Source organism: Microtus oregoni, unplaced genomic scaffold (genome assembly GCF_018167655.1).
Source record: "Microtus oregoni isolate MIOR12 unplaced genomic scaffold, Mior012 000007F_ref0000211, whole genome shotgun sequence".
In the NCBI taxonomy this organism is placed as follows: domain Eukaryota; kingdom Metazoa; phylum Chordata; class Mammalia; order Rodentia; family Cricetidae; genus Microtus; species Microtus oregoni.
Genome location: NW_024543066.1, coordinates 6,512,187 through 6,539,231, shown reverse-complemented (window position 1 = coordinate 6,539,231; position 27,045 = coordinate 6,512,187). Strand labels below are relative to the sequence as shown.

The following is a 27,045-nucleotide window of genomic DNA, read 5'->3' as shown; positions in this document are numbered from 1 at the left end:
CACATGCGCATACACATGTATACACACACACACATAACACTAAAACTATGAACTGTATAGCTAAATATAACATCCGGAAGAGAAGTAAAATTAGATTAAAACATATTTCTAGCCAGTATGAAACAGTCTGAGTTTCCCTGTCCAGTAAGGAGTTTAGGGAAGACAAAGAAACATCCAGTGGTAGGGACTCGGACATGCAGAGTGTTTGCATAGACATTAATAAGTAAATAATTAGGAAACAAAACACCAGTATAAGTATGCCAGGCTGCATCTTCTTTCTTATTTGTGTGTTTTTTTGAGACAGGGTTCCTCTGTGCAGGGAGCTCCAGCTGTCCTGGAACTGTCTCTGTATACCAAGTTGGCTTCGAACTCACAGACATCCTCCCGCCTCTGCCTCCAGAGTGCTGGGATTAAAGGCCTGCACCACCACCCTCCCATATGCCGGGCTGCATATTGTGCTTGCACAGAAGACATTTGGAATAATTTTTTTTTTGGACAACAATTTGCTGTTTTGGACCAAGGATCATGAAAACATAAAAGTCTGATTCAGATATATTTGTCATGTGTTTATCTTAAAGAAATCTTCAAGACAATATATGAAGGATATCTACTGTAGAACTGTACCTGCATTATAGCATCCCCTATAAAGTGATACAGTACAAACTTTTGTATGTATAGCTTTGTTATCTAAACACAGGCTCGGAGGGGGTTAGAAAAGGAAACATAAAATAGTCTAAAATTCAATATATAGGTACTGGGAGGGTAAGTGCTTCCTTGATGCAGCCTGGCATACTTACACTGGCGGTTTATTTCCTAATGATTTACTGGCACTTATAGAATGATTACCACCCATCACATGCTGCATGTGGGCATTATATGTAAGAATGCATCTTATCTTATGGGGTGAGTCACTGTCGCTAAGTGACAGAGCTAATATTTAAATTCAGATAAGCTGGTTTGAGGTTTGATTTTGTGAACAGTGCTATAGAACAAGACCTAAGAAAAGTTAGGGAAAGGGGGTAGGTATTTCCCTCAATTTGTGAGTCATGCTTTCAGATTTTGAGGTATAGGAATTTAGTATTATGTGGTACACTCACGTTACCATCAAAAATTGCTAACCTGGGGAGCTGGCTCAGTGGTTAAGAGTACTCGGTGTCTCCTGTGTGTGTGTGTGGGGGGGGCAGGTTTGGTTCTAGCACCCACATGGAAGGGATATGACACTGTATTCTGACCTCCTTGGATTCCTGCAGAAATATGGTACACAGAATACATCCATGCACACATACACAAACAGATAAATAAACACATTAAAAATTGCTAATTTGTTGGTCTTGCGGCAACATTTAAGTGAGTCGATTTTTACAATAATCATGTTAAGATGAGGAGACCATACCTGCTGCTGAGTCTAAGTTCCTAGTTCAATCCCTGAGACTCACATGGTGGAAAGAAAGAACAGACTCCTGTAGGTTGTCCTTTGATGCATATCCCCAAGAATACCCCCAAAACAATAAATAAATCCTTTGTCCCTTTCTGGTGCCACTAGAGGTTGACTCTGAGAAAACTGTCAGATCTTGTGTAGGACCAGCTGGCTCTTTCAGTAGCCTAGGAAGAATGTACATAAAGAAATCCCACTGCATGGTTCAGAACATGTGCCTAGGTCTGTGTGGACAACAGGACTGCTTTCATGTTTAGAGACAAACTCAAGAGCAGAGGGAAGCACACAGACCACTCGGGTTCTCTACCAAGGGTGCTTCCACTGTGCTGGGTCTAAAGCCCAGGAAATACATTTCCTCACTCTTGATTAACACCTGTCTGAAGAACCCCTTTCTCCTTCATCACATCTTCCTGCTTCCCCTTCACCCTGACCGTCCATCCCACCGGGTGACAAAGCAGGTGTGCAGGCTTTCTTCAGTGAGGTGCCCTCCTCCACTGGCTCCACTCACAGTCTCTGGGAATTACCAACTCTTGAGACAATGGTGATGCTTTCTCTCTCCCTGTAATCTACCTGGGCTCTGGTTTACAACAATCCGCCTATCAGAAATCTCTTTCCTTCTTCCTCTTTGGCTGTCTGGCTTAGGTTTGTTCTTTAAGATCTATTTTGAATGTAATCTCTCTTGCCTTCTTTGATGACTCTCCAACCGCATATAATCTCTTCCTTGTCTAACACTGGGTATTACCCTCATAAGGCTTGACATTCTGACCTGTACAGTAGATATCTGAGAATATGCAATGTCTGTTCCAGTAAGATCTCCTACATGATACTGACCTTTGTGTTGGGGGCAGCACTAGGAACATATTCCTTTTCAAAAACAAAAACAAAACTTTCGTGAATGCAAAATCTGTCCCATAATTTTTCCATCAGTAGAAATGGTCAAAGAGATCAAAAGACAAATACATTTTTTTTTTTTAAAATGGGGAATTTAATTTCAGAGCTTGGGCAAAGCAGTTGAGAGACTTCTGGTAGCCTAGTAGAGTCGACTATACTTCCTTGGCAAAAAGTATGCCTGGATTATGTGGAAACCCAAAGATTGCCCTGGAAAAGGCTAAAAAACAATTTGAAGGCATCCGTGGTATAACTCTATTTATTTTGGGTTTTAAGATGAACGCAAAAAGTTCATAGTCTTCAAAGCTTGAGGCGTTTTGCAAAATGACAAATTTTGAATGCATTGCAAATTAGGTTACCTAGCTCACTTCCAAATGAAATAAAGCCAAGCTAGATAATTTAGCTACTCCGTAGTGAAAAGAGAGAAAAAAAAAGCCCAAGTAATGTTATTTTCTCCCTTCAAATTATAAGCTAATCAGCGAGGCCTGCTACCTCATATAAACATTTCATTAAGGTACTCAGATGACATTACTCCTACATGAATAATGAATCCCCATTCCCAGGCTCAACCTAAATTACCGCAGTTTACTTGGTGACTTTCTTTTAGAGCAGAGAGGGCTAAGGTGGAAGACGGAGGAAAGAACCGGTTTAACTTGTATTCAAATACCTTTGCAGATTAAACAACACAACTTCCAACCCCCTTCTTCCCGACCCGCAGTTCTGGCAGGTATTGCAATAAAGTGAAAAGATGTGAACAAAGGGGGACAGACACCTGCGCCTCCTCCATCGCAAATACTGCTTCCCAAACAGGGCCCGAGGGAGGATTTGGCCGACCTTTCAAGTCCAGGCTCCTTCCTGGGTTAGCGGTCTACCCTGGGACCCCTGAGCAGAGCTCCGCAGTCAGGGCTCTAACAGCCATCTCTCCTCCTACTACACGTGACCGCGGGGCGCACGGCCGCCGGGGACACAGACACCGCAACGCGGTAGACCTGGTGACAAAGGCTCGGGCGCATCCGGAGCCCCGCCGGCCTCCCGCGCTCAGCGTCGGCGGAGCCTGCGCAGGGCGGTGCCGCGCAGCTCGGGCCGCGGGAGCGGGAGCCGCAGCCGGGAGCGCGCCGCGGAGCCGAGCAGAGCCCGCCGCGCGCACCGCCGGGCAGCGGAGGAGCCGAGAAGCCGAGGAGGAGCCGAGCAGCGCCCGGCGCGCAGCCGACGAGCCGAGGAGCGGAGGAGAAGCCGAGCAGAGCCCGCCGAGCGCCACGGAGCCGCTCCACGGAGCAGAGCCCGCCGCCCGCCCGCGCTCTGCTCCCAGCGCCGCCGCCGCCCCGGAGCCCCGCAGCGACTCGGACACGGGTGAGCAGCAGGCCGCGCACGGCCCGTCGTGCTCGGCTCCTCAACCGGGCCACGAGCGCTTCTTTACCCCCCTACCCCCCAGTCCCCTCCGGCACTTACACCACGGCTCGGGAGATCATCCAGGACACCATCTTTCCGGCCGCTGGGCCGCTGACCGCAGGCCGCGCGCTCCCCGCTCGCGCTCCCCGGGGCCGCGCTGGAGCCCTCGGGAGCCGGCCCGGTGTGTGCGCGCGGCGCCCGGAGCCGCCCGGCGCCCGGTCCCCCGCCCGCCCCCGCCCGCGGCCCCGCGCCCCAGCCGGCCCCGCCCCTGCGCTCCGCTGATAGGCGGCGGCTCCGGGACCCCGACGGGCGCTGCGCTCCACCGACCTGCGCGGCTACCTCGCTTCCCTGCGTCGGGGGACACCGGTCGGGCGGTGAGAATGCGTGGGAGCCGAGGCCGGGCGCGGGGAGGAACCCGGCTGGGGAAGTGCCTGGCTAGGTGCGGCTCCGGTGCTCACGGAAGCCCGGCAGCCAGGGCCTAGCCCAGGTCTGGGTTGGGGATCTCGAGGCTCGTGGTGCAATGCAGGGGCCAAGGGAGAGCGTTTGGGGTCATGTTTGGAGTGCTGGGCAGCGGTGGTGGCGAGGCCGCGCTGGGCCCCCTGGGGCATCTTTTCCGTCGGCCACAGCCAACTCCTGAATTGCCTGCCACAGAACCCGAGTAAAACGTGGACCCAGGATTTCCGACCGGTGGTGCTGTTTACAAGTGTCCTTATTTTTTTTTTTCCTTTCCGGTGTGTGTGCGCGTGGGGGGAGGGGTAGATTACTGCTTACACGGTCTAAAATTTGAAACTGCCGAGTTTTGGGTGACAAGTATCAAATTGGGCAAATGACCTTTAAGTTACTGTTGGTGTTTTTCCCTTAGTCCCCCGGTTGAAGCAGTAGTAAAAGTTCTACTAAAGCTGGGAAGTCTGTAATGTGGGCTTGGTGCCTTTAATTAAAGTGCTAGAAAATATGATGGCTCATTTTGTGACATACTGTAATTTAATCTTTTTGTTCCCCAGTTTCCCCATAATAAAAAGAGGCTAATAATACCGTAGCTTACCTCTTGCTTTTCAAGGGTGATGTAAGGTATTGCTAATTAATGTGTTTAGGAAGGTCTCGGATTTGCCTGGAATGGTATCAAGGGACAGGGGTAGATTATCCTCAGTTCCTTTTAATGAATGAGGTCTATAAATTAAGACTTTTGGTTAGTAAAGAAAGGCGCTGGCGAGGCCTGATGGTGAAGGCCTTGTGATCCCAGCACCCTAGAGGCCGAGGCCTGCCCCAGTCCATCCGCAGAACCAGGAAGCAGAGAATGCAAACTGCCTTCTGCTCTTAGGTTCTTTCTGCTTATTTACATTTAAGAATATGGACTTTTGTTTCAGGGGCTGCAATGATAATTTGTGTTTGTCCTGAATATTTAGTTTGGCCATTATTCAGCGTTATTGGGGAGTCATGTTTGCATCTAAGCCCCAGGTTTCTGGTATACTCAGTGTCCTTGGTATCCTTCCGTGGGCACCGGTCCTGTAATGTCACGGCAGCCTTCATCCCTGACCCCTAATATGCCATCCCCCACCTCTCTTCTCCGAGCCAAGCCGTGTTTTCATGCCTTTGACTGCATTTTTTGTTCTTGAATGCTTTATTCCTATTCTCTACGTTCCTGACCTTGATTTTCCTGATACTTGTTCCCCCCGCCCCCACCCCGTGAGCCCCTAGTAACTTACACCTTAAATTTCTGGACTTTTCTCACTCTTACTCACTTAGTTTTTTTTAGTACCTATCAGGCGCTGATGTTTTTCTGTTTTTGTTTGCAGGATACAGCCCCCTTGTTCCTATTTCAAAAAGCCAGGGGTTGTAAACCACCTACCCTGTGCTGCTACAGTGTTGTTGAGTCATCCCCACACTCCAGACAGCCCTGGAGTGTTGATTCTCTTTGATACCATGGAAACGGAGGTTTAGAGAACTTAACTCATTAGCCAGTGATCGCATAGTTCATAGGTAATAGAGCTGGACTCCAATATTGTGATTCATACCTAAATTGTGTGGGAGCTAGTTGGTCCAGGGAGGTTGCTCTCTAGGGGGAAATTAGCAACCCCCCCACTTAGTGGTTTGTAATTGGGATTACCACTAACACGTGGTGGATGGGGGCAGGGATGCTGTGTGCGGGACATGCTGAACAAAGAATGTTCCTGTGTCCTTCATGGCTTAGGAATATCATGCTTGACATTCCTTTAATATTTGTAACTATCTGAGCCTGAAGTTTCCACTTTATAAAGTCATCGTTTTAACCCAGAGTGAATTTTCTTGTATCTGTGCCTGTCCATTCCTGTTGTGTAGATTAAAGGAAGGGTTGTTTTGTTCACAACTTGATGAGCAATTGTTTATAGTTTTGGGTCATTGCATCATAAGCAGTTTTGCAGTGCAGTCGTGTCCAGTTACTAATTATTTTGTCCCAGCGTTCAAATGTTGACATGCATTTTTTTAATGTAACTTATTTTAATTTCCCCTTTTCATTTATCATTTTATTTAGGATAGATGGATTGATTATGTTTGAAATTGTTGGTAGAGAGCTTACTCGTTTTCATTTCAGAGTGGTAGGTAGAGTAAAAATCGCAAAGTGTTTGACGGATGGGCCACATAGAAACTGATATGGTTGAGGACTATTGACCTAAATAAGCGTCAGAATATCCAAGGAGGAACCTCTTGTGGAAAGTGCCCAGCTTTTAGAGGTGGCTGTTTCGATTACTGAATCTCAGATCTGCTAATAGATGGCCATTAGATAATATGCTCCACTGTGTAAGATGAGGCTTTGGGACTATGTGAGAAAAGGAAATACAGTATCTTTTGCCCAGATGCGTGCGTGCGTGCGTGCGTGTGTGTGCGCGTGTGCGTGTGCAGGCACACACGTGAGTCCCAAGGCCAGAGAGTGGCGGGGGGGTCAGACACCCTCTGTGTTTGTCTTATCCTTGAGGCAGGGTCATTCTGGACTTGGAGAGTATATGTTTTCAGCTATTCTGTTACCCAGCAAATCCTACTGATTCTCCTGCCATTGCCCCTTCCCACACACTAAGGTTAAAGGAACATGGGTAACCAAGCCTGGCTTGTGGGGGTTGTGGGGGTTGTGGGGGGGTGCTGGGATAGGAACTCTGGTCTTCTTGGCTGAGGATCAAGCACCCTTAACCACAACCACCTCTCTAGCTCTGAGGAGCCTTTGATCATCTTCCTTGGCGTGCTTGCCATCACTGCATGTAGAACAAAGTTAAAGCCCTTGTTTTTGTTTTTATACTGTTTGTGTATTGTGCGTGGCATGCTTCCTGCCTTGTGTTACGCAAAGATACGTTTCTTCTGTGGCTATGGAGTCCCGTTTTGATGGGAGGCAGTGTATGTAGGGCAGAGGACACTTTTCTCGGGAGACCTGCTTCTCTTACCAGCACCGAGGTGAGGTGAGTCAGGGTGTTTCCTTCTGAAGGAATATGTTAATGGGTGGTGATCGAACGCAAAGGGTTTTAAGACCCACTTCAAGGACTTGCTTTCACTACCAGCATCTTCACTTAGTGGTCCTAGGAGATAGTGGAATGCACGTCTTTTGCTTGTTAAGCGGGCTGATTTATTAGCAAACCGACAGAGGAGGAAAGTACCTCAGTCAGAGAGAGATCCCATTATATAGAGCAGAATTACAGGGTACAGAGAAGAGATAGTGTCTAGTCATGTAATTATTAATGAATACGCTAATGAGACTGAATACTAGGTCACCTTCCCATTTCTAATAGGAGAGTGTTTTTAAATAATTGAAAATACTTTCATTTGTAAAGAGTCTCAAATTACCAAATTACCTTCGCACTAATTTAGAGAACGGCGGTGGGGGAGACCTACTTGGAGGAAGAAACTTCATCTTGCTCTATGCTGCAGATGGGCACCCACCTGCCTGCCCCTTTCTTCGCCAGTCTCTTTGGGTGTTAGATCTGCGGCAGAGGATGAGTTTGGCATCCAGCATGGAAATTGGCTTATACAGAGCTGCTGCTGAAAGTCCGATGAGATCGAATTAGAATAGACAGATTAGATTTGGAGTTAGGTAATCAGGACAGGTATCGATAAGAGGCGCTTACCAGCTCACAATAGGGAAAGCAAAATGCATTGGATGGCTAGTTCTTGGAAGCCTCGCCGGGAGCTGGCATTGTTTCAGGTCTTTACATTTAGGAAAGAGCCTCACCTGAACCGTGGATTAAGACCAAAGAGCTTTCTCCGTCTTCCTGGTTAAAAACAAACCCACTATGTAAAGTGGCAGAGACACATTTGATTGAGGCCCTCTCGGTGTCCCTTTGAAACACAGTAGATTAAATCACAGTCCCTCATTTTACCATTTAGATTTGTGATTTCAGAAAACTGTGGGATTTGCGACCTAATTTTCAGAAAGCTAAAATACTGGATGATCCAATTCTATGGCTGTTTAGCCTTGAAACAGAAAATTTAAAAATATGTACTGATGTTGTTGTGTTGTAATTTGAAACATAGCAAGTGAAATTGAAAAGTGAAATGGAGAAAAATCGAGTCTTTTTGTGCCACTGTCTTCAACCATCATCTAATTCCCTTCAGAAAATCTAATTTTTGTTTAAGTTCTACCAAATACTAAAGGAACAAATTGCCATCTTTTTTCAGAAGATAGAGGGGCTTTTGTTATATCCGTCTTCTCTCTCTCTCGAGCACACATGCCAGATTTCTGAAATCCCTAACCTCCTTCTTGCTAATAGCTTGAGGACCATTCCTAGGTATAAAGTGATTTAAGGGACAGCTGCCTGCCAAGAAAACATAAGATAAACAAGAGATCACCATTTTGTAGACAGAGATGCAAAAATCTTTAATAAGATACTAGCAAACGGAGCCCAGTAATGTATGAAAAATTATACTTCGTAACAAAGTGGGGCATTCCAGGTGTGAAGGGCCGAATTGGCAGTTAGAATAATTTTATCACATCAACAGGCTAAGAAAGAAAAACAATATGGTCATATCAGCGCACACAAGAAAAGCGCTTGACAAGCCCAAGACTAGTTCATTATGAAAAGTGTTCACCAAACAGGGATAAAGAGGGGCTTCGTTGGTTGGTGAAGAATGTCACCCAAACTGTAGATGATCGTAGTGCATGGTGAAGAATTGAATGCTTTCTTGCTAGGGTCAGGAGCATGAGAGAGATGCCCCCATCAACATTGCTTTTTAGCAATGATTACAAACTAGGCCAAGGATCTTAAGAGATGCCTCTTCCGGAAGGAAGAATCTATGACAAGTAAGCACGTGGAAAGGGCCCAACCTCCATCTGTCACAGGTTGACAAGGTGGGGATGCATTCCACACGTGTTAGGGTGACTCAGTCCAGAGCACTGGGGCAGCAGTGCGGGCTGGGGTTCAGGGCACTAGGGGGGCAGTCTAGTGAGGATGTGCACAGAAGGCACGGCCAGATTGAAAGGCAGCTTCTCCCGACTCAAGCGTGTCAGTAACTGTTGAGCCCTATGATCTCAGACCCTCCCATGCTGGCTTAGGTTACAGGGAACCCTGCAGGCGTCTCTAGCAGCTTTATTCACATTCGTCAGAGTTCATGTGTGACCAAGATGTTCTGCAGTAGGGAGTAGATAAACTCTAATAAGCTTAGACAGCGCTGAAAGAGAGGAAGCAGTCAAGTCCAGGAAACCTCACCCTACATTCTTACGAAAGAAACACTTCCTGAAGAGTCCGAGCTCTGTGTGCACTGTGACTTCAAGCTTGTGACCTGAAAAGGCAGAACCGTGCACAGCAGAAAGTGACTCTCCTAGTTGTGGGGTGGGTGGAGTGGAGAGGCACCGAGCAGATCTGTAACACAATAAAGCGTCTCTGTCCTTGTCCTGCAGTGATTCACAGGAGGGAGTCATGATACACGTGTTAAAATCTGTAGGATGTACAAGACCCGTGGGGAAGCTGTGGAGGGTGAGGAAAGCCAGTCTGTGTGGGGCGTTGATAGCACCAGGGCACCTTGTTAGCCACAGGGGTACTTCTTTCCTCCTCCTCCTCGTCCTTCTTGCTGCTCTCACAGGTCAGACCCAAGCTTTCTTCTTAAATCCCAGCCTTTAAACAAGAAAGTTACTTCTCATTCATGTTTCTCACTTTTCTCCTACATGATGTTGACCAAACTAGCAAATCCTTGCTAAGAAGGGAAGTTGATGGGGCTCGTGAGGCGACTCAGCCGATAGAGATGCTTGCCCCCAAGACTGACAACCTGGGTTTGATCCTCAGGACACAAGTGGGAGGAGAGAACTGACTCCAAAGGGTCCTAGAGTCCTCAGGAGCGTGCTAAGGCTTGAACCTAGACACACAGCGTGGATGCACAACAAATAATGGTGGAAAGAAGGGGAAGTCGAGTGAAGGGTGGAACACTGCGTGTGCTCACGTGTTAGTGAAATTTGTCAGCTCATGTGACAACTTTCCCTCCCTCCCTCCCTCCCTCCCTCCCTCCTTCCCTCCCTTCCTCCTTCCTAAGACAGAGTCTCACTGGCTGGCCTGGAACTCACTATGTAGACCACACTGGCCTCTAACTCAGATCTGCCTGCCTCTGTCTCCCGAGTGCTGGTGTTAAAGACTGGACCATTGTACTCTGCTCCAGTGTCTTGGTTATTAAGGAAACTAGATAAAAGTTGCTCAGCTGCCACCTTACCCCTCAAATAACTATATTGCTGAGAATGCTCTGATACTCACAAGTTGTTTGTAGACGATGAATTCAAGCATCTCAGAGGACAGCTTGCCCGCGTTTTTCCATTGCCATGGGTGCCAGGCCTGCGGTTGTGCACTCCTCTCTTGAGACGTGGTCTGGGCCTGTTGTTTCACACTGTGTCTCCTGTTCTTGTGCCTCTCCTTTGCATTTTAAAAGCTGACTGTACTTGCTGTGTCTCAAACTCACCTGTGATGCTGCCTGAATCCGTTCTGTGCCTGCTCTAGCTTTCTCATAGTCTCTAGTTTGGGTTCAGAAACTTTGGATTTCTCTGTGTGGCTTTGGTGCCTGTCCTGGAACTCACTCTGTAGACCACGCTGACCTCGAACTCACAGAGAACTGCCTGCCTGAGTGCTGGGATTAAAGGTGTGTGTTACCACCTCCTGGCAGGGGATTCAGAAACTTTGAAAGCCAGATCATTGTAATTAGAGTGTAGTTAGTTCTATCAAAGGATCATCGTGGTTACTATAGACTTTTAAGTTTGTGAACTTCTGTCGCTGCTGAAGTTGGCCGAGACCTTGACAAGGTTAGGACACCAGCCCGTGGTTCCTTGACTTAACATTCTCCCTACCCTGAGACTTTGTGTTCGCTCTCCCACCTGCCCATTCTGAGAATCCCCGCAGAGGCCTTTGATCTTCCGCACGCCTTTCTAGATGCTCTACACGCCTTCTTGTTTTCTTTACTTAATACTAGGTTTTTGAGGCTTATTTTTACTTGTAAGCCTGGCTCCTTGATTTCTTCTGCTGTGTAGGATTACCACTGTTTGAGTATATGTCAGTTTAGTTTTTCTTTTCACTCATTGATGTTTTGGATGTTTGGAGCATTTGTTTCTTTGTTCTGTTTTGCCTCAGCCAGATATGTGACTGTTTATGGTATGTAGCGCATGTTCCAAAAGCTATAGGGGAGAGTCTAGTAGTAGACTCCACACTGAGCATGTCAAAGACCCCGTCTTAACTCCCAGAAACCCAGACATAAAAGAATAAAAATATACTGTCAACACCTTGAATGGTTGCCATCTGGGTTCCGCCAGCTGTCACTGTGACAAAATACTTGAAGAGTTACCTCAAAGGGAGGTGAGGGTCAGAGGTCTTAGCCAGGTCACTTGGCTAGGTGTTTTTCTGTGCCCGCCTGAGGCAGAGAGAGCATCGTGGCTGGGCCCATGCTCCTAAGAGCTGTCATTCACTTTTCCACTTCTTGGGAGGAGGGGAAGAGGTAAGCCAGGGTCACAGTACCCTGCTCCTCAAGTTTTCACTGCCTCCCACTAGTACCAACAGCTGGAGATCAGGCTCCAACCTTGCTAGAACATCCCCGATCCAAACATAACACCATTCATTCTAGCAGATGTTAGACTTCGTGACAGCAGGATGTGGCGCACACACCCCAGCTTGCTTTGTTTAGCTGTCCTCACAGTGGGTCTCTAGGTGTCACTTCAGTTCCTCATTCTGGAGATGAAAGCAGAACCCTTTGTCCATTGTATAATGTTCATCTCATGTTTACGAGAAGCTCATCTCAGGTCTGGAGCAAAGGAATAATCAAATCAGCAAGTCCAGTGAAATGGAGAAAGGCAGTTATACTTTGAAAGATTAAGAAGAGACGTATTCTGGGACAGATTGGTGCTACTGTAGTGGGGTTTAGGTTGATGCCCTGCTCAGTGAGTGGTGTGCTGTCCTGAAAGGCTTCCCTAGTAGGGAAGGCTCCCGGTTGGAGTCCTACTTCTGGGTTAGCCTGGAAGGCTGGGCTTATGATTACAGGTCCAGCACAGGTCTGGTGTGTCCTCAGCATAGGGAATTATTTATAAATCACCGAGAGAATTGAACACGGAAGTGTATGAAGTCTCTTCGTACGTGTTACACTGTCATGGAGACGTGTGAGATGTTTTTAGATTAGTAACGATCCGTCGCACATTTCCAGACAGCTTTTGCAGTGGAGAGACCTTGGGATTCGGGAGACACATACTTTCACTATAGAGAAAAGAACATATGTGCAGCCAATGACTACTGTTAGGATACTGTGCCACATATACTGATTAGAAGAAATTAAAACGGCAGGGAGAAATTGCTCTTTTTGAAGGAACAAACCTCAGCTGTTTCAAAAAGGTGATTCGCCGTCAGGGTCTCCCACGGGAGATAAAGAGCATTGAAAAGCGTGGGAAGAGGGAAGGCACAAAGGCTAGACCTAGTCAGCTCTGCAGCAAACACAAGCCAGACGTCTGCTGGCTCAGTGCAATCATCGGATTGCACAGGTCACAGGCCCAGTGTTAAGATGCTCCCTTCACCCTTTCAGGTGCCAGTTGCAAGCCCCAGGTTCAGTTGCTCGTGTCCTTTCTTCCCTTTTTTTAAATCCTCTCTCTGCCCTCCTTCCCCTGCCTGTCTTGTGTTGGGGATTGAGTCCAGGGTCTTTTGCCTGCCTTTGTGGCTTATATAACCCCAAGATATGCCCCAGACTCTACCAGGTTTTTCCACGGCTCAGTAATTTGCTCTAAGGTAGACGAAAAGAGGCATAGGGTAAGGTAAGGGAAAGGGCAGCAGCTTCCTGGCCCTTCTGGGGGTGTGCCAACTGAGGATCCTTGTGCCGACAATCTGGAAATTCTCAAGAGCTGTCCCCTTTGGCAACTTCTTTGCATCATCTTGTTAGAAGCATGGACAGCTATGTCAAGATGTGCTCACTCACACAGCCAGTTCCCTGGCAGTATACTGCGTGAGGACCCTGCAGGCCTGCCTGCTCCAGAGACTGTCTGCTTTAACCTTCTTGGCTGGCTGTGCTTTATTTCTTCTCAGGGTATGGGTGGGGCCTCTGCAGAGAGGAAGGCATTACTATCCACTGTAGGCAGGGGCAGGTGAGAGGATTTTATGAGCAGCTAAAGGCAGAAAGGAGAGGGAAAGATAGAGTTTCTGTGGTCTGCCCTGGGGCCAGAAACCATGGATGGAAAAAAACAAAATTATGTATCACGATGTGACATCATTTCTCGTTCTCTGTCATTAAGTTTTACCTTTCTGAATCAGTGCGGCTTCTCAACCACCACCTCCCTACTGCCTGGCTCAGCAAACAGCATGGAATTTCTGGTACCTAAGTGAGAAGACATTGCTGTTTACCCTTTTCCCCCTACCAATGGCTTCTCCATGCTTTGTGTTAGATCCCACCTTGACCCACAGAGCCCTGTGTGCACTGATCTTTCCGTGTTTCCAGAATTGATGTGTTACTATCTCTCTGTCCTTTTCCTGTTCCTTGTAAACATGGCATCCTATTATTTCCTCCCCTGGGGACTTTGCCGTTCCCTGTCTCAGAATGAACACCTGGCAGGTTCAGCTGGAGACTCAGCGACTCAACACTGCTCCCCAGACTGCCTTCGTAGTGTGGTCCAGATTCCAAGGCAGCTCTGTCATCTCTTACCCAGTCTCACCTGGCCTGCCATGGATTGTTTTACTCCGCAGTAGTTACCGTTGGCTTCTGTCCTTAGTGTCAGTGTGCTCGTCCTCCAGTTATGCTGGAAGTTGTTAGTGCAGGAATGTCGTCTGTCCTGCTTCCCTGTTTCGCCCAGCCTTAGGATTTTGAGTGGCTAGTTAACACCTAAGAAGGCACAGAGACAGCTTGTTTGATCCCATAGTATTTGTTCTCAGGCTGCAATTTTTTTTAACCAACCAAAAAGTGTTGAAGAGACCTGAAATCAGCCATCCTAGAATGACCAGTCTGTTGTTGTCTTGGTTTGTAGCAGTTCAAGTGGAACTTACCAAGGAGGTGTGCTAAGGAAACAGGCCTTAGCCTGGGAGCACCCCCTTAATCAATTTCATAATGATCTAGAGTTCAGAGAAGGAGAGTAAGTACTTCCTGGAGATGTTGATGAGGTTGAAGGAGCGAGAGGCCCAGCTGCTGGCTTGACAGAGGGCAAGTTAGTCAACAGATAACCTGAGAATTAGACTAAAGATGGGAGGAGCTGAGCGAGTGGGAGAAAGAACTGCTCTGGGTTGCACCGAGCAGCCACACACCTTGCACTGCCTTTGTCTTGATGGAAGTTGCCGAGAGTTAAGTTGCTTAGGCCCTCTGACAAGGAGGAGCGGTTGTGGCGTTGGAGCGTGGGGTGTGGGATGTGGAGGGCAGCTGAGGGTTTGAACAGGGACTGAAGGGCGGGTGGAGCACTGTTTGGCAGCACTCTGCTCATAGATCCCTGCACATCCCTGAGATCATTCGGTCCATCGTCTTCCAGACTGCTCACAGAAAAGGTCTCCTAATTGTTCCCCACTCTGAGCCCTGCATCACAAACATGCCTTTTTGTCAGAGACCTTTAATTATTAATGCTTTCCCTTTTATAAGCCCAAGATTGCAATTAGAGTCCAGTTTGCTGTCTACACTGAACTGACCTAAGTTGAACTAAAAGCCCTAAGCCTAAACAGAACCCCGTTCTAGTTATGGTCTTCAGACAGCTAAATGGTTAGCTCGTGTGGACTTGTGAAGGATTAGAGGTGGGTGTGGGCTTCCGGAGCGTGGCTGGTGAAGGCTCACACTCATTTCTCAGGCCCTCTGGCTTCAGTCGCTGCCATCTAGGAGCTGGGTTTGTTCATTTAGCTTTTCCGACCCAGTCCCATTTGCAAAATGCATGTAATGGCCCTGCTTCATTGAGTGACTTTGAGTTCTCGTTAGATAATAATGCCTTTTAGCTCTTGGCTTATTGCCTGATCCATAATCTGTGCGTAGTAATTATTGTCTTGTTCTCTGAATTATCTTACAGAATTTGGACTTGAACCTTTATTTAAAGTCTTATTTATTGCAGAGCATAGGATCAAACTCAGGGCCTTGCATATGCTAGACAGGAGGTCAATTGAGGTAAGATGGCTAGGAGGAGGTTAAGAGGTGGAAAGGGAAACAGGAGGAGCCCCTTTCTGGGGAGTTAGATTGGTTCCCCACCCCCCAGCTGAGAATCCAGTGCACTTACCAGCATTTGCTGTGGAGGTTGTCTGCAGCGACTTTTCAAGTCAGGATGTTGAAATAGCTACGAGCTATGCTCAGGGCCCCAGCGTTTGTGACCTTTGCTAGCTGTAAACCTACCGTCTTCTAGGAATCAAAAACTCCGTTTACTGTCTTGTGCTGTACGTGTGACCCTGGCTTTGCCTTATCAGGAGGCTAGCTGTAAACCTACCGTCTTCTAGGAATCAAAAACTCCGTTTACTGTCTTGTGCTGTACGTGTGACCCTGGCTTTGCCTTATCAGGAGGCTATTCTCTTCTGCACAACACCTCGGTCACCATCCTATGATCCCACTGGCCCACCAGGGGGAAACGTTTCTTCCCAACACTGTGGAGATGTAACTTGAGAGCCAGAGCCACCGGATCCTATGGGCGGCTACTGTTAGGACACTGAGATCCTTTGAGAAGCTCATAGCCACCCTTGGCTGTGATACATCTTTTTCTTACTATGAGCCTTTAAACTTAGATCAGTATTGAGTTCTCTTCCTGAAGAACATCTGCTTCTCTCAGTTTTATCCTGAAATTGTTTTCTGTAGTAAAGTCAAGAATCCCATCTTCATCTGACTGAAGTGTTTCTGCAAACAACTCCTCAGGCCATTGCCCATGAGCTGGTGGTAGCCTGTGATAGATAGCTGGGGGTAGCCTGTGGTAAAACAGAGCTTCTTTGCCAGATACTGCCACTAGCAAGTGAACATCCCAGACTCTAATGTGTTTATTTCTAAAATTTGGTTCTCTTTCCTTGAACTCCAAAACAAAGTTTAGCAAAGATTGTTTGGGCAGCTGTGGGTGGAGGGAGCGCCGAAGGGCTGGCAGGCTGTGAACGCTGACGTCCTATGTTAAGAGCAGCGCTCTGCGTTCACTGTGCACAGGGTGCTGGAAGAGGCCTTCGGTAGTCGGTGGGGTGCTGATGTGCAGTAATGAGCTGCTAGTGGTGTTTCGGGGGCACCGTACATGGGTGTCTGGGGAAAAAGGGATGAAATTTACACTGTGATAAATGTATAACAGTGGTTCCGACCTTAAGTATCTTTATGTAGTTCACATTTTTCATTTTGTTTTTTTCGAGACAAAATGTTTCTCCGTCAAACAGTCTTGACTATCCTGGGACTCAGTAGGCCAGGCTGGCCTTGAACTCACGGAGATCCATCTGCCTCTGTCCCCGAGTGCTGGGATTAAAGGTGTGTACCACCGCCACCTGGCGCAGTCCACATTTTTACAACACACTTCACAATTCATGTTTATCTCAAAGTGAGTGTACATAAATGAATAAAATGTTCATTGGCAGGCATTAGCCTATTATTTCAACACAGGGAGTAAAACACTTCCCTTGGAAGGTATTGCTCACACTGCTTGCTATCTGTATTTCATTTCCTTCCCTTTGTCTTGTGTGCGTGCAGGCCGCTGCACCACACTGTATCAGGACAGCTCGGAGACCCCTTCTCTCTTCCTACCATTTGGGTCCCAGGGTCAAACTCGAGTGAGTCACCAGGCTTGGTGCTTTACCCTCTAAGCCATATCCAGGCTTCCTATTTAATTTTAGAAAGAAGATAAACTTGCCCTGGTGAGTAAGGCTTCATGGGTAAGTGTTTGCTGCGCAAGTGACGTGTGAGTCCGGGAACCCATGTGCAAAGAGAATGAACTCCTAGAAATTGCCCTCTGCCCTCCACATGCGTGTGCCGTACTCACACAGTACGCACACGTAACAGTCATGTGAAGTTAACCACATTTGGAGTGCCAGTGCGCTTTTCCGTCTCCTGCTCCGGATGACCGCAAGTGTGTTAGCAGGTGATTTTGTTGGCAAGTGGAAATTTGATGAAAATGTACTCTCTGTAGGAAAATGAGTTAAGCTTGTATAAACCCTTGGATTTCGTGCCATTTAGAAGGAAATAAGATGGGCAGGAGAGATGGCTCAGTGATTAAGAGCACTTGCTGCTTTTGCAGAGGACCAGGTTCATATCCTAGCAGGGCATGGTAGCTCACAACCACCTACAACTCCGTTTCAGGAGATCTAACACTTTCTTTCCTCTGGCTTCTGTGGGGAGCCCCCATCAATAAAAAACAGGGTTCTGAAAAGAAAGATAAGAAGATGTGGGAGAAAAGTCTGAAAAAAAATGTGACACAAGTTTTGGGCTTGATGGTACATACCTGCCTGTAATTCTAGTTTGCTCAGAAGCTGAGGCAGGAAGATTGCTGTGAGTTGGGAGGATAGCCTGTGGTCTCTTCAGAGTTCCTGGCTAGTCTGGCTTACAGAGTGAGACCCCGTCTCATCCATCCCCAAAGAGACACGGGTAGCAATAGAGTTCATTTTGTCAAGTTGTGAGTAGATGTACCCTTAAGTGAGAATTGTAGAGTCCAGTCTGCAAACTTGGAGCAATTTGGGTGAGTTTTCATCCTGACATACCATTCAGAGGGAATGTTATTTGATATGCATTCTCATTCTCTCTCTCTCTCTCTCTCTCTCTCTCTCTCTCTCTCTCTGTCTGTCTGTCTCTCCCCCCCTCTCTCTTTTTCTGTTTTTTTTCAAGACAGGGTTTCTCTGTAGCTTTGGAGCCTGTCCTGGAACTAGCTCTTGTAGACCAGGCTGGCCTCGAACTCACAGAGATCCACCTGCCTCTGCCTCCCGAGTGCTGGGATTAAAGGCATGCGCTACCACCGCCTAGTGAGATGCGTTCTCATAACTTGGCATCTGGTTTTTAAAATTAAGTTACCGCTTACAATTGCAGTATTCTTTGTTGTGGCACCCCAATGATGCACAAATTAAATGCCTCTCAGGGGATTATCTGCATTTGCTGTTAGTGAAACCTTAAAATAGGAGTAACCAGTCTACTGAATGAATGTTTAAAAACATCTCGGTTCAGGGTTGGAGAGATGGCTCAGTGGTTAAGGGCCCTGGCTGCCCTTGGAGAGGACCCAGGTTTGATTTCCAGCGCCCACGTGGTGGGCTCACAACTATAACTCCAGCTGCAGGGGACTCCTCTGACTCCCACAAGCACTAGGCACGCAGGTGCGGCATTTGAAGATATGCAGGCAAAACACCCATATAATAAGTACATTATGAATTTTAAAAACTATAATGTCATTAAAAAAATCTAGGTAGGGAGTAGACTGCAAAGCAGAAATCCTTGAGTTCTTTGTGAAGGTAGGATGAGAGTCATGTTACAGCGCATAGCTCCTAAGACAAGCCGTTCAACAGTAGCTCCTCGGTGACAGTATTCCAACATCCCCCTTCCTCTCTAAATGCATTTCTAAGTTTGCTTTTTAAGCATTTTCATAAAATGGTAGCCCTGAGGTTCATGTGCATCATTGTCAGATGAACAAGACGAGTGTCTGAGATTCTTCCCTGGTTTTGATTTATTTTCCCCTCAGTATTTTCCCCAGTGTTTGGATACATGGTAGGCCTTATAGTGTGCCTAAAGAATTTCCTTTGATTTTTTTTTTTAAACTTATTTTTCCATTACACTTTCGCTCTTGAGGCTATTAAAAATGTGTTTTCATTTGATAGGAATGCTGTGATTTTCTTCAATAAATACCTTGGTCTTCTTGGTCTTTAATAAGTCTGTCTCACACATTTGACTTAAATTTAGGGTTGGGACTGGAGTTGATTGCCAGGGGCCAGGGTAGAGGAAATTCAGATTTAGCTAGGCAAGGTGATTACTGCCCACGATTCATACATCAGGTGCTTAGCAGTAGGGCTGACGTGATACTGTATACTTAAACGTGTTGAGTAGGAGGTTTTCTTGTTTCATGAAGCTCGCTGGAGTTTGGCACACACAGTGTCTCTGAGCCAGAATTGAAAGACCTTCACCTTGATGCTCAGCCTAATTTGCAAGCTACTTCCCCCGGATCAGAAGGTTTTCCTGGGCCATGTTCAAAAGCGAAAGTTTGTCTCTGGAGTCTACAGTGGCTTTTCAGCCAGGCAGAAAGAACTCAGACGTTATTATCAGTGGAGAGAAAATGGCAGGCAAAATTGAGATATCCTTAAACAGAAGATGTTTCTGGCTTGAGCGGAGGTGGTTATCTCAAGGGATGAGAGTGAAGCCAGTGACCCTGCGTTTTCTTTGTGTATCTGCCCCAGATGGGGTCCTCTGAGAATGCTAGCATAGGGGGTGGCGATGACAGTCAGTTGGGCCTGTAATCTCTTAGCCTCCCCCTCGTTCCTGTCACCAACGTCATGCAGTAGACTAGACTGTGCAACCGTCATTCTGAACAGTTACGTATGACGGGAGTTCTGGGTTACGTTCTTTCTACTTTGTGGTGTTGGGGATATCTTCCACACTTGTCACCAGGGATCTGCAAGGGATGTGCAGTTCGAATGACTCCGTTCTACCGATTTGCTTTGGTTTGAGCTGAAGGCAGTAGTGAGTCTCAAGGATTCCTGTGTGCTTTGGAAGCTTCAGGCCTGAAACGATACACAGTAACTTGGAAGCATATAGACAGAAGTTTGAGTAGATTGGTTAGAATATAGAATAGATTTTCTGCCTTTCAGAGACTTGCAAATAAAAGGAAAAAGTATTTTAATTTTTAATAGCAAGTAAATGATAGAGGAACTGATTAAATTACATTTTTTTTTTTAAAGAAGGTAGATCTCATTTTCAGGGTTCTTACCACAATAAAAAGGAAAATAAACTAGTAGCTTAAGCATTTGAGGGAATCTGAATAACATCTCTCTTTCAAAGTTTTAAGTCTCTATTGGCATATCCTACAGACACCCTGGGTGTGGACCAGCCCAGCTGCCCCACAGCCATTTTCTCTCTCTCCCCACGCTTCCCAGCTTCTCCTGATGATGGTACTGTGTTGACGTCTGCTTTGTCAGGTTTCCATCAGTGAGAACACGCTGTGTCTTTCTTTCGTGTCTAGCTTATTTCATTTGAAGTAGTGTGCTGCGGCTCCATCTGTCTTGCTGTTTGTGGCTGAGCACTTGAGTGTGCGCATTGATCCCATTTTCTGTTCGCTTATTCATACAGCTTAGCTGTTGTGAACAGTGCAGCAGCAGTAATGGGCGTGCAGATATTTTATTAGCAGTGGTTTTCAGGAACCTTCATGTTGTACACACATAGCACATTGTACTGATGTATAATTGGAATAGAAATCTCTTGATTATCGAATTGGTACCTACACAGTGTACAGTCTGAGTCTGTGGCAATCTGATAAATTATGTGTTAGGACCTTTTCTACACTGGTCGTTACGGATGTCTGTTGTGCTCAGTCTAACCATGGCTTCATGGTTATTTATTTATTTTTTTTTTGCCTCAGAAAAATGCTTGCTTTGCTATAAGCCTTATCAATTAAATATAGAACAGAGGCTTATGTGTATTAATTTAGAATTGTTAGTCAAAGAGGGTGTGGCATTTGTACGAGGCAGACAGAGCACCTCGGTGGATGTATCTGTCAGCTTATCTGTAGGTCCAGACAACCCCCGCTCGACCTCAGTAACTTTTCAAGGTGTTGCCATGCAGTTGAAAGTGATGGCTTGGTGAATTAAATGCACAGAAATATAGTTTATAGTCTTTCGGAAGGATTAAATGTTGGCATCCTTTATTTCAGTAGTGAAATTCTGCTTAATACTAATGGGGATTTCCCCACATATTTGAGGCCTGACTGAGGCTCTTGTCCCGTTTTCTGAGACGGGATTTCTCTGTGTAGTTTTGGAGCCTGTCCTAGAACTCGCTTTGTAGACCATACTGGCCTCGAACTCACAGAGATCACCTGCTTCTGCCTCCTGAGTGCTGGGATTAAAGGCGTGCGCCACCACTGCCTGCCTTTTACACAGGCCTTGACCCTTCCACCTGCCTCAGACTTGGTGCCTGTAGCTTCATTCTGAGTTTTCATCGGATTAAAGCCTTGCCGTGCGTCAGGTCATTTCATTGACATGTTGGAGGAACAGCCCCTAATGTTCCACTGTGCTTTGTACTTGTGGCATTTCCAGTATGGAGACTTCATGCCTGTCTCCTTACACTGTGCTTTCAAATTCCATTGTCAGCAGTGTTCTTATGAGCCTGGCCTGTCAGACACGGGCCTTTAATCCCAGCAGAGGCCCTCTGAGTGTGAGGGCAGCATGGTCTACAGAGTGAGCTCCAAGATAGCCAGGGCTATATAGAAATACCCTGTCTCAAAACCCAGCAGCACCAGCACCACCATCAAAGTGGTTAAAGCAGTGTAGTTTAGAATATGAGGTTTTGGAGTGGGACTTGAGCTGTGGCAGTCCACTTCCGCATGCTGATAATGGACACATACTTTGCCATCAAGGGCTAGTTAGCTCCTTCTTGAATTAGTGTTTTAGTGGCTTTAGTGTAAGGCCTGGCAATGGTGTGCATGCTTTTTATTATTGCCAAACTTTGATTGTCTGGTTTCCTCAGTTACCTTGTAAACTTGGGCCTTGTTCTTGCGAGCCTAGCTCTTGTGCATGCAGTTATCTTTACTGAATTGATGCATTTATTTTAACTGCTTGAGGCCTGGAAGATACATGAGCTAGTCGTTTGGGCAGAAATTAGAATTTCTGTCGTGGGAAGCCAGGCGTGCCAGCGTGAGTCACTTTATTGGTGTCTTCAGAGTGCCTTGACTCTGCTCTCTTCTCGTCTCCTTTCCTCTCCCTTTTCATCATGTTTGGGTCTCCCGTATCCCAGGCTGGCCTCAAGCTGTTCCTGTCTCCACCCTGAGTCCCACGCTTACAGGTGTGAACCATCATAATAACTAGTGTATGTGGGGCTAGGGAGTGAATGCAAGATCCACCTGCCTCTTGCAGGCCTCCCTCCCAACCCCCTGCCATTAAAGGTGTGCGCCTACCATAACCAGTTGTTCACACTGTATTTAAGTGTCTGTTAGACGGTTTCTTAGATCCAAAATAATGACTGTTTTTCTTTATTAAAATAATTTCTTCTTTGGTTTGGAGAGATGGCTCAGCAGTTAAGAGCGTAGGCTGTTCTTCGAGGACCCTGGTTCAGTTCCCAGCACCCACATGGCAGCTCACAACTGTTTTATGTAACTCCAGTTCCAGGGTACCCGGCCCCCTCATGTAGGCAAAACACCAATACACATTAAAATAATTTAAAAAAAGATTTCTTCTTTATACTTAATTACTAAATTTTTTTGTTGTTCTGTTTTGTTTTATTTATGTATTTTTTGACACGAGGTTTCTCTGTGTAACACCCTGGCTGTCCTGGAACTCAACTCAGTAGACCAGGTTGGCCTTGAACTCACAGAGATCCGCCTGCTGCTGCCTCCTGAGGACTAGGATTAAACTTGGGCCACTACTGCTGGATAGTTTTTTTAGGTAGGGGAATTTTCTTTTCTTCTACACTGAGTCAGAATCCCCTCCCCCACTAAGGAGTAAAGGGTTTATTTTGGCTTCTAGTTCATTATGATAAGAACACGGCAGCAGGCACGGGAGGCGCGGAGGCAGGAACAGGATGCAGAGTCCAAACAGGAAGGCCTACCCCCTGTGACTTACTTCCTCCAGCAAGGCTCCCCAAAACCTCCCCACACACAAACCACTACTAACTGTGGGGTAGGGGACATTTCACGTTCAGATCCCAACACTCTGCCTCTGACCCCATAGGCGTCCGACCCTCATGATGTGAAATGTGCTAACCAGCTTCAGAAGTCCTCATGATCTTTAGGGGAAGTCTTTTGAGGCTAAAGACGTTTTCTTCACTGTGAGCCAAGTTCCAGCAGGAGTTCTGACCGTGATCATTGGGATAGACCTGGCAGTAGACAGGAGGAGGGCATGGCTGTAGGAACACAAAGCCATGTGTTTTTCTTTTGAGACAATCTCCTGTCTTATTAACTCTGCCATGTGGGATCAGGCTGGCTGGCATGGCAGTAAGTGCCTTTTTTATGTGTTGAGCCCGGAAAATACTCTTAGAGTTATCTAGGGGACATTTCTAGTCTTCCCATCCTCTTTCCTGTCTTTGTGTGAGTTTATCACTTCCATTTATAGTGACCCCTTATCAGGGCTATAAAAACGGCCGAGGCAGAAATTAATTTATATGTGAAAGTAGAACACGTTTCTCTCTCTCAGGTGCTGTTGAGGATTATTTTAATAGTATGCACCTTTTTTCTCCTTAAAAATAGCCTCTAATTTGACCTAGATTTTAATAGTATCACTTAAGTTTTTCTGCTGTAAATACATTATTAAAAGGCTGGCGTAAGGTCATGAGTATAACCTCAGCAGAACTGCCATGACCTTAGGGCCAGGCTGCACTGCATTGTGAGTTCCGAACCAGCTGGGACAACAGCAGATTAATGTATTACTTCATGTCTCCAGCCCACGAGGAGATGGTGAGAAAGGAAGACCGGAGTTAAGAAAGAGAAACTGAGAGCATCGGCTTCCTTTTCTCTCCCGAAATAGAAAGCTAGCGCTCTTATGTATACCTGAAAGTGTGACCAGCTAGCCTGGCAGCAAGGGGCTTGTGACTGTTACGTCTTGGAGCTAGCTGTGCTGGGCTTTCTGGGTTGCTTCGCTCTCTTTCATCTTCCTCATATTGAATGTAGCACCTGGAATTTCTTGTAGTTTTCCTTCTTCTTACATTAAAAAAGGGTTATTTTATGTGTATGGGTATTTTGCCTAAATGTATATCTTGTGCACCACAGTGGTACAGTTTCCACGGAAGCCAGACGGGGGTGTCAGATCCCCTGGAGCTGGAGTTAAAAATGGTGATGAATTGCCATGTGGATGCTAGGATCCAAAGCTAGATCCTCTGGAAGAGCAGCCAGTGCCCCTAACCACTGAGCTGCCTCTCTGCCTCCTTTTCGTTACACTTTAAAGGATTATTTCTTATTTATCTCATTGCATTCTTAGCTTCGTTGTAGGTTAATGTTTTTCTTGACCATGACTAATTTGATCATGGTTTTCTGTCTGAAGGAGCCTCTGTTTGGACTCACTCACTCAGCTTGCCTCTCAAAGAAAACATGATAACTATTTTATACGGGACTTAAAAGAATCTCTACAAGGACAAGGAATTTCTGCTAGATTGGGTTCCCCTTATCCCATTTAGAGTGGATTCTCTCTTTGACAAATGGCTCGTTCTGAACTTGGCGATGCAACTTCCTCTTGGGACTCTTACAGAAGGGCTCTGGCGACTGATTGGTGCCTTGAGCTTTCTCCAAGTCGCCTTATTTGTCTTCAGAGTGTGGAGCCCCAACTTCCCTTGTCCCCTGAGGCTAGTGGTAACTAGAGTTGATCTGGGAACAAATCTGAAAGGCTCCCCAGTGACTGAAATAGAGCAGTGCCTGCATAGACATCTTGACTTTACTCTAAATCAGGGTTTTCTCTGCAGTAACGGGACTCTTTCTGGTGAAGATAGGTGTAAGTGCTGGGCCTGGTGACACATGCCTGTAATTAATTACCTCCAGTACTTGAAAGGCTGAGGCAGAAGGATAGTGAAGTTGAGACCAGCGTGGATTACATTAAAATAACTCAGTGTTTTTTGGTTTTGTTTTAAAGGCTTGGGCAGCATTTATACCCCTCCTCCTCTGTAGGTGATGGAGACGAGAGGAAAGAGAAGCCCGGATGCTTTTCCTTTCTCCCCTTTCTGTTTATTCTGAACAGTTCTCCATCAAGTGAATGGCCCAAGTGACTGTACAAGAACAGGGAGACGCCCAGGACTGCAGAACAGACTCCTGCTTATGTGGGAGCATTGTAGCGCTCTTTACCCCACATTAAAGCAGGAATACTAAATCGTTGTACTCCGAAGTTCCTGTCAGTCAGATCAAGTGGAAAGGGAGGAAATAGTTAAAATAACTGAGGAGGGAGGGCGAAGGGAAAGTGGTGATGGAGGAGAAGGCGGTGCCAGCTGGGGGCTGTTGATGATGAGCTCTACTGGTCTGGGAGGCTGCCGCTCTGCTGTGCGAAACAGGGCTATTTCATCAAAGCAAAGGTTCTTGTATCCTGTCCTGGGCGGTGGCTGTAGAGTGCTGGGACCATGTAGCCCGACTCATTCCTATCTCCCCATTTTTATAACACTCACGGCCATTTATGCGTCAGTTCACAGAAGCAGGGCTTTGGAGTGAGATCATTCTGGAGTGCATCCCAGCTCCGCTGCCATTGTGTAACCTCACACGCTGTTTCACCCCTGTCTCGGTGTCTCCATGTTCTACATAGCAGAATAGTAAACCTTTCCTATAAATGTCAAGCGTGGAAGAAATGAGACGATAAATGTGAAATATTCTAGATCCTGCTTCACTCTTAGGCATCGGCGGTGCTTGCCCCGGGGCAACAGTAAGAAGCTGCCAAGGTCTCTGTCTTCTGCTTCTGCCCTAATTCAGCTCAGCCGCTTGTCCTTTTGGATTTGTTTCCTTTCTGAAGCAGTACTTCCTCCCTCGATATCCTTCATGTTTCTTGGCCTGACCTAGCATGGGGGACTTTGGAGGTTGACCCATCTGTAGCCAGTGACTTCCTGGATGGATGCACTTTGACTTTGCAGCCTGTCCGCTCAGCAGCAGTGCCCCCTCTTGCTGCTGAAGTGCCAGCCCTTTGGCAGCAGCAACACAGGGTCCACTTTGTCCTTGCTGATATATTAAGTTTTTGCATTTTCTACCTTCATGGTCTGTTATTGTTATTCTGATGAGCATCTTTGGATCCCTCCTCCCTCTTGACATGCTTGGGAATCCAACCTCAGTCACACCAGGTTTCTCTTTAGCACTGCTGGCGTCCAGGAGGAGACTGTCCTTGACACTATGTGATGTTCTCCAGCAACCTGTCCACCATCTACCGATGCCTGTAGGCAGCCCTCGTTCTGAAGCCCATCCCTTGTTGAGGGCCGCTAGTCTGCACCGTCTTTGTCCTTTGCATCTGCTCCAAGCAAAGTTCACAGCTGGGTCACAGCTGTTATGAACACACCTATTTCTTTCTGTTTTAATGGGTCCCTAACTTTGCCTGGCAGTCCTTTAATATTTTATTGATTAATGCTTCTATTTTTCATGGGGTTATTTCAGTCTTCTCCTCAAAGTGTCAATTTCATGTTATTATATATTTGTAGTAGATGGCCTTTGCATCAAAGGTAAAATAGAGGCTATTATATCTAAACTTTGTGATAACAGCCATGAATTTGAATCTTTGGTTGGCATTTAAGACATTTTGTGGCCGTTAGCGAGTTAGCCTGTAGCCTCATTTTCTTGGTCTCTGTCATGACTATCACAACAGAAAAAGTGTAATGTGTGTAGTTTCTTGCTCATAGGGTCAGCTGGTGATGGGCACCGTGAATGGCAGAACTGACAGGAGGGAGGGCTGCTGCCTTGTGTAGAGTGAATCAGCCGTGTTAGGGTAATACTGAATTCGGGATCTGAAGAAACTGAGGCATGAGCCACACAAGTTATCTGGGGGGAAATGCTTTCAAGTAATGTGGTTATAATATAAACTAAGAGAAAGGAACTGTGCGGGACATACAGTGAAGGGGAGAGAAGATGGGCTTCATGTTTGCAGGCAGAGAGATGTGCACTCTTTGTTTTGTTGGATTTTTGAGACAGGGTTTCTCTGTGTACCCCTGGTTGTATTGGGACTCTGTAGATCAGGCTGGCCTTGAACTCACAGAGATCCCCCTGTCCCTGCCTGGGATTAAAGGTGTGCACTACCACTGCCCTGCAAATGTGGACTGGTTTTTTTTTTTTTTTTTTTTTTGGTTTTTCGAGACAGGGTTTCTCTGTGGTTTTTGGAGCCTGTCCTGGAACTAGCTCT

General features: G+C 46.5%; 2 protein-coding genes across 3 annotated transcripts in view; one reads left to right on the top strand and one right to left on the bottom strand.

Annotated features, from left to right (window-relative positions):
• The window catches only part of Reep3 (receptor accessory protein 3), a 75,546-nt gene extending 71,659 nt beyond the window's left edge, over window positions 1-3,887 (bottom strand). The window contains exon 1 of one of the 2 annotated variants that reach the window (XM_041655886.1): window positions 3,773-3,887. In XM_041655886.1, coding sequence (XP_041511820.1) covers window positions 3,773-3,804 — 32 coding nt within the window. In that variant the 5' untranslated portion in view covers window positions 3,805-3,887. The remainder of the gene's footprint in view (window positions 1-3,772) is intronic. The other variant, XM_041655887.1, reaches the window with a different exon arrangement.
• Window positions 3,396-27,045, top strand: part of Jmjd1c (jumonji domain containing 1C) — a 174,788-nt gene continuing 151,138 nt past the window's right edge. Inside the window, exon 1 of the mRNA XM_041655884.1 lies at window positions 3,396-3,673. The gene's annotated coding sequence lies outside the window, so the exon portion shown is untranslated. The remainder of the gene's footprint in view (window positions 3,674-27,045) is intronic.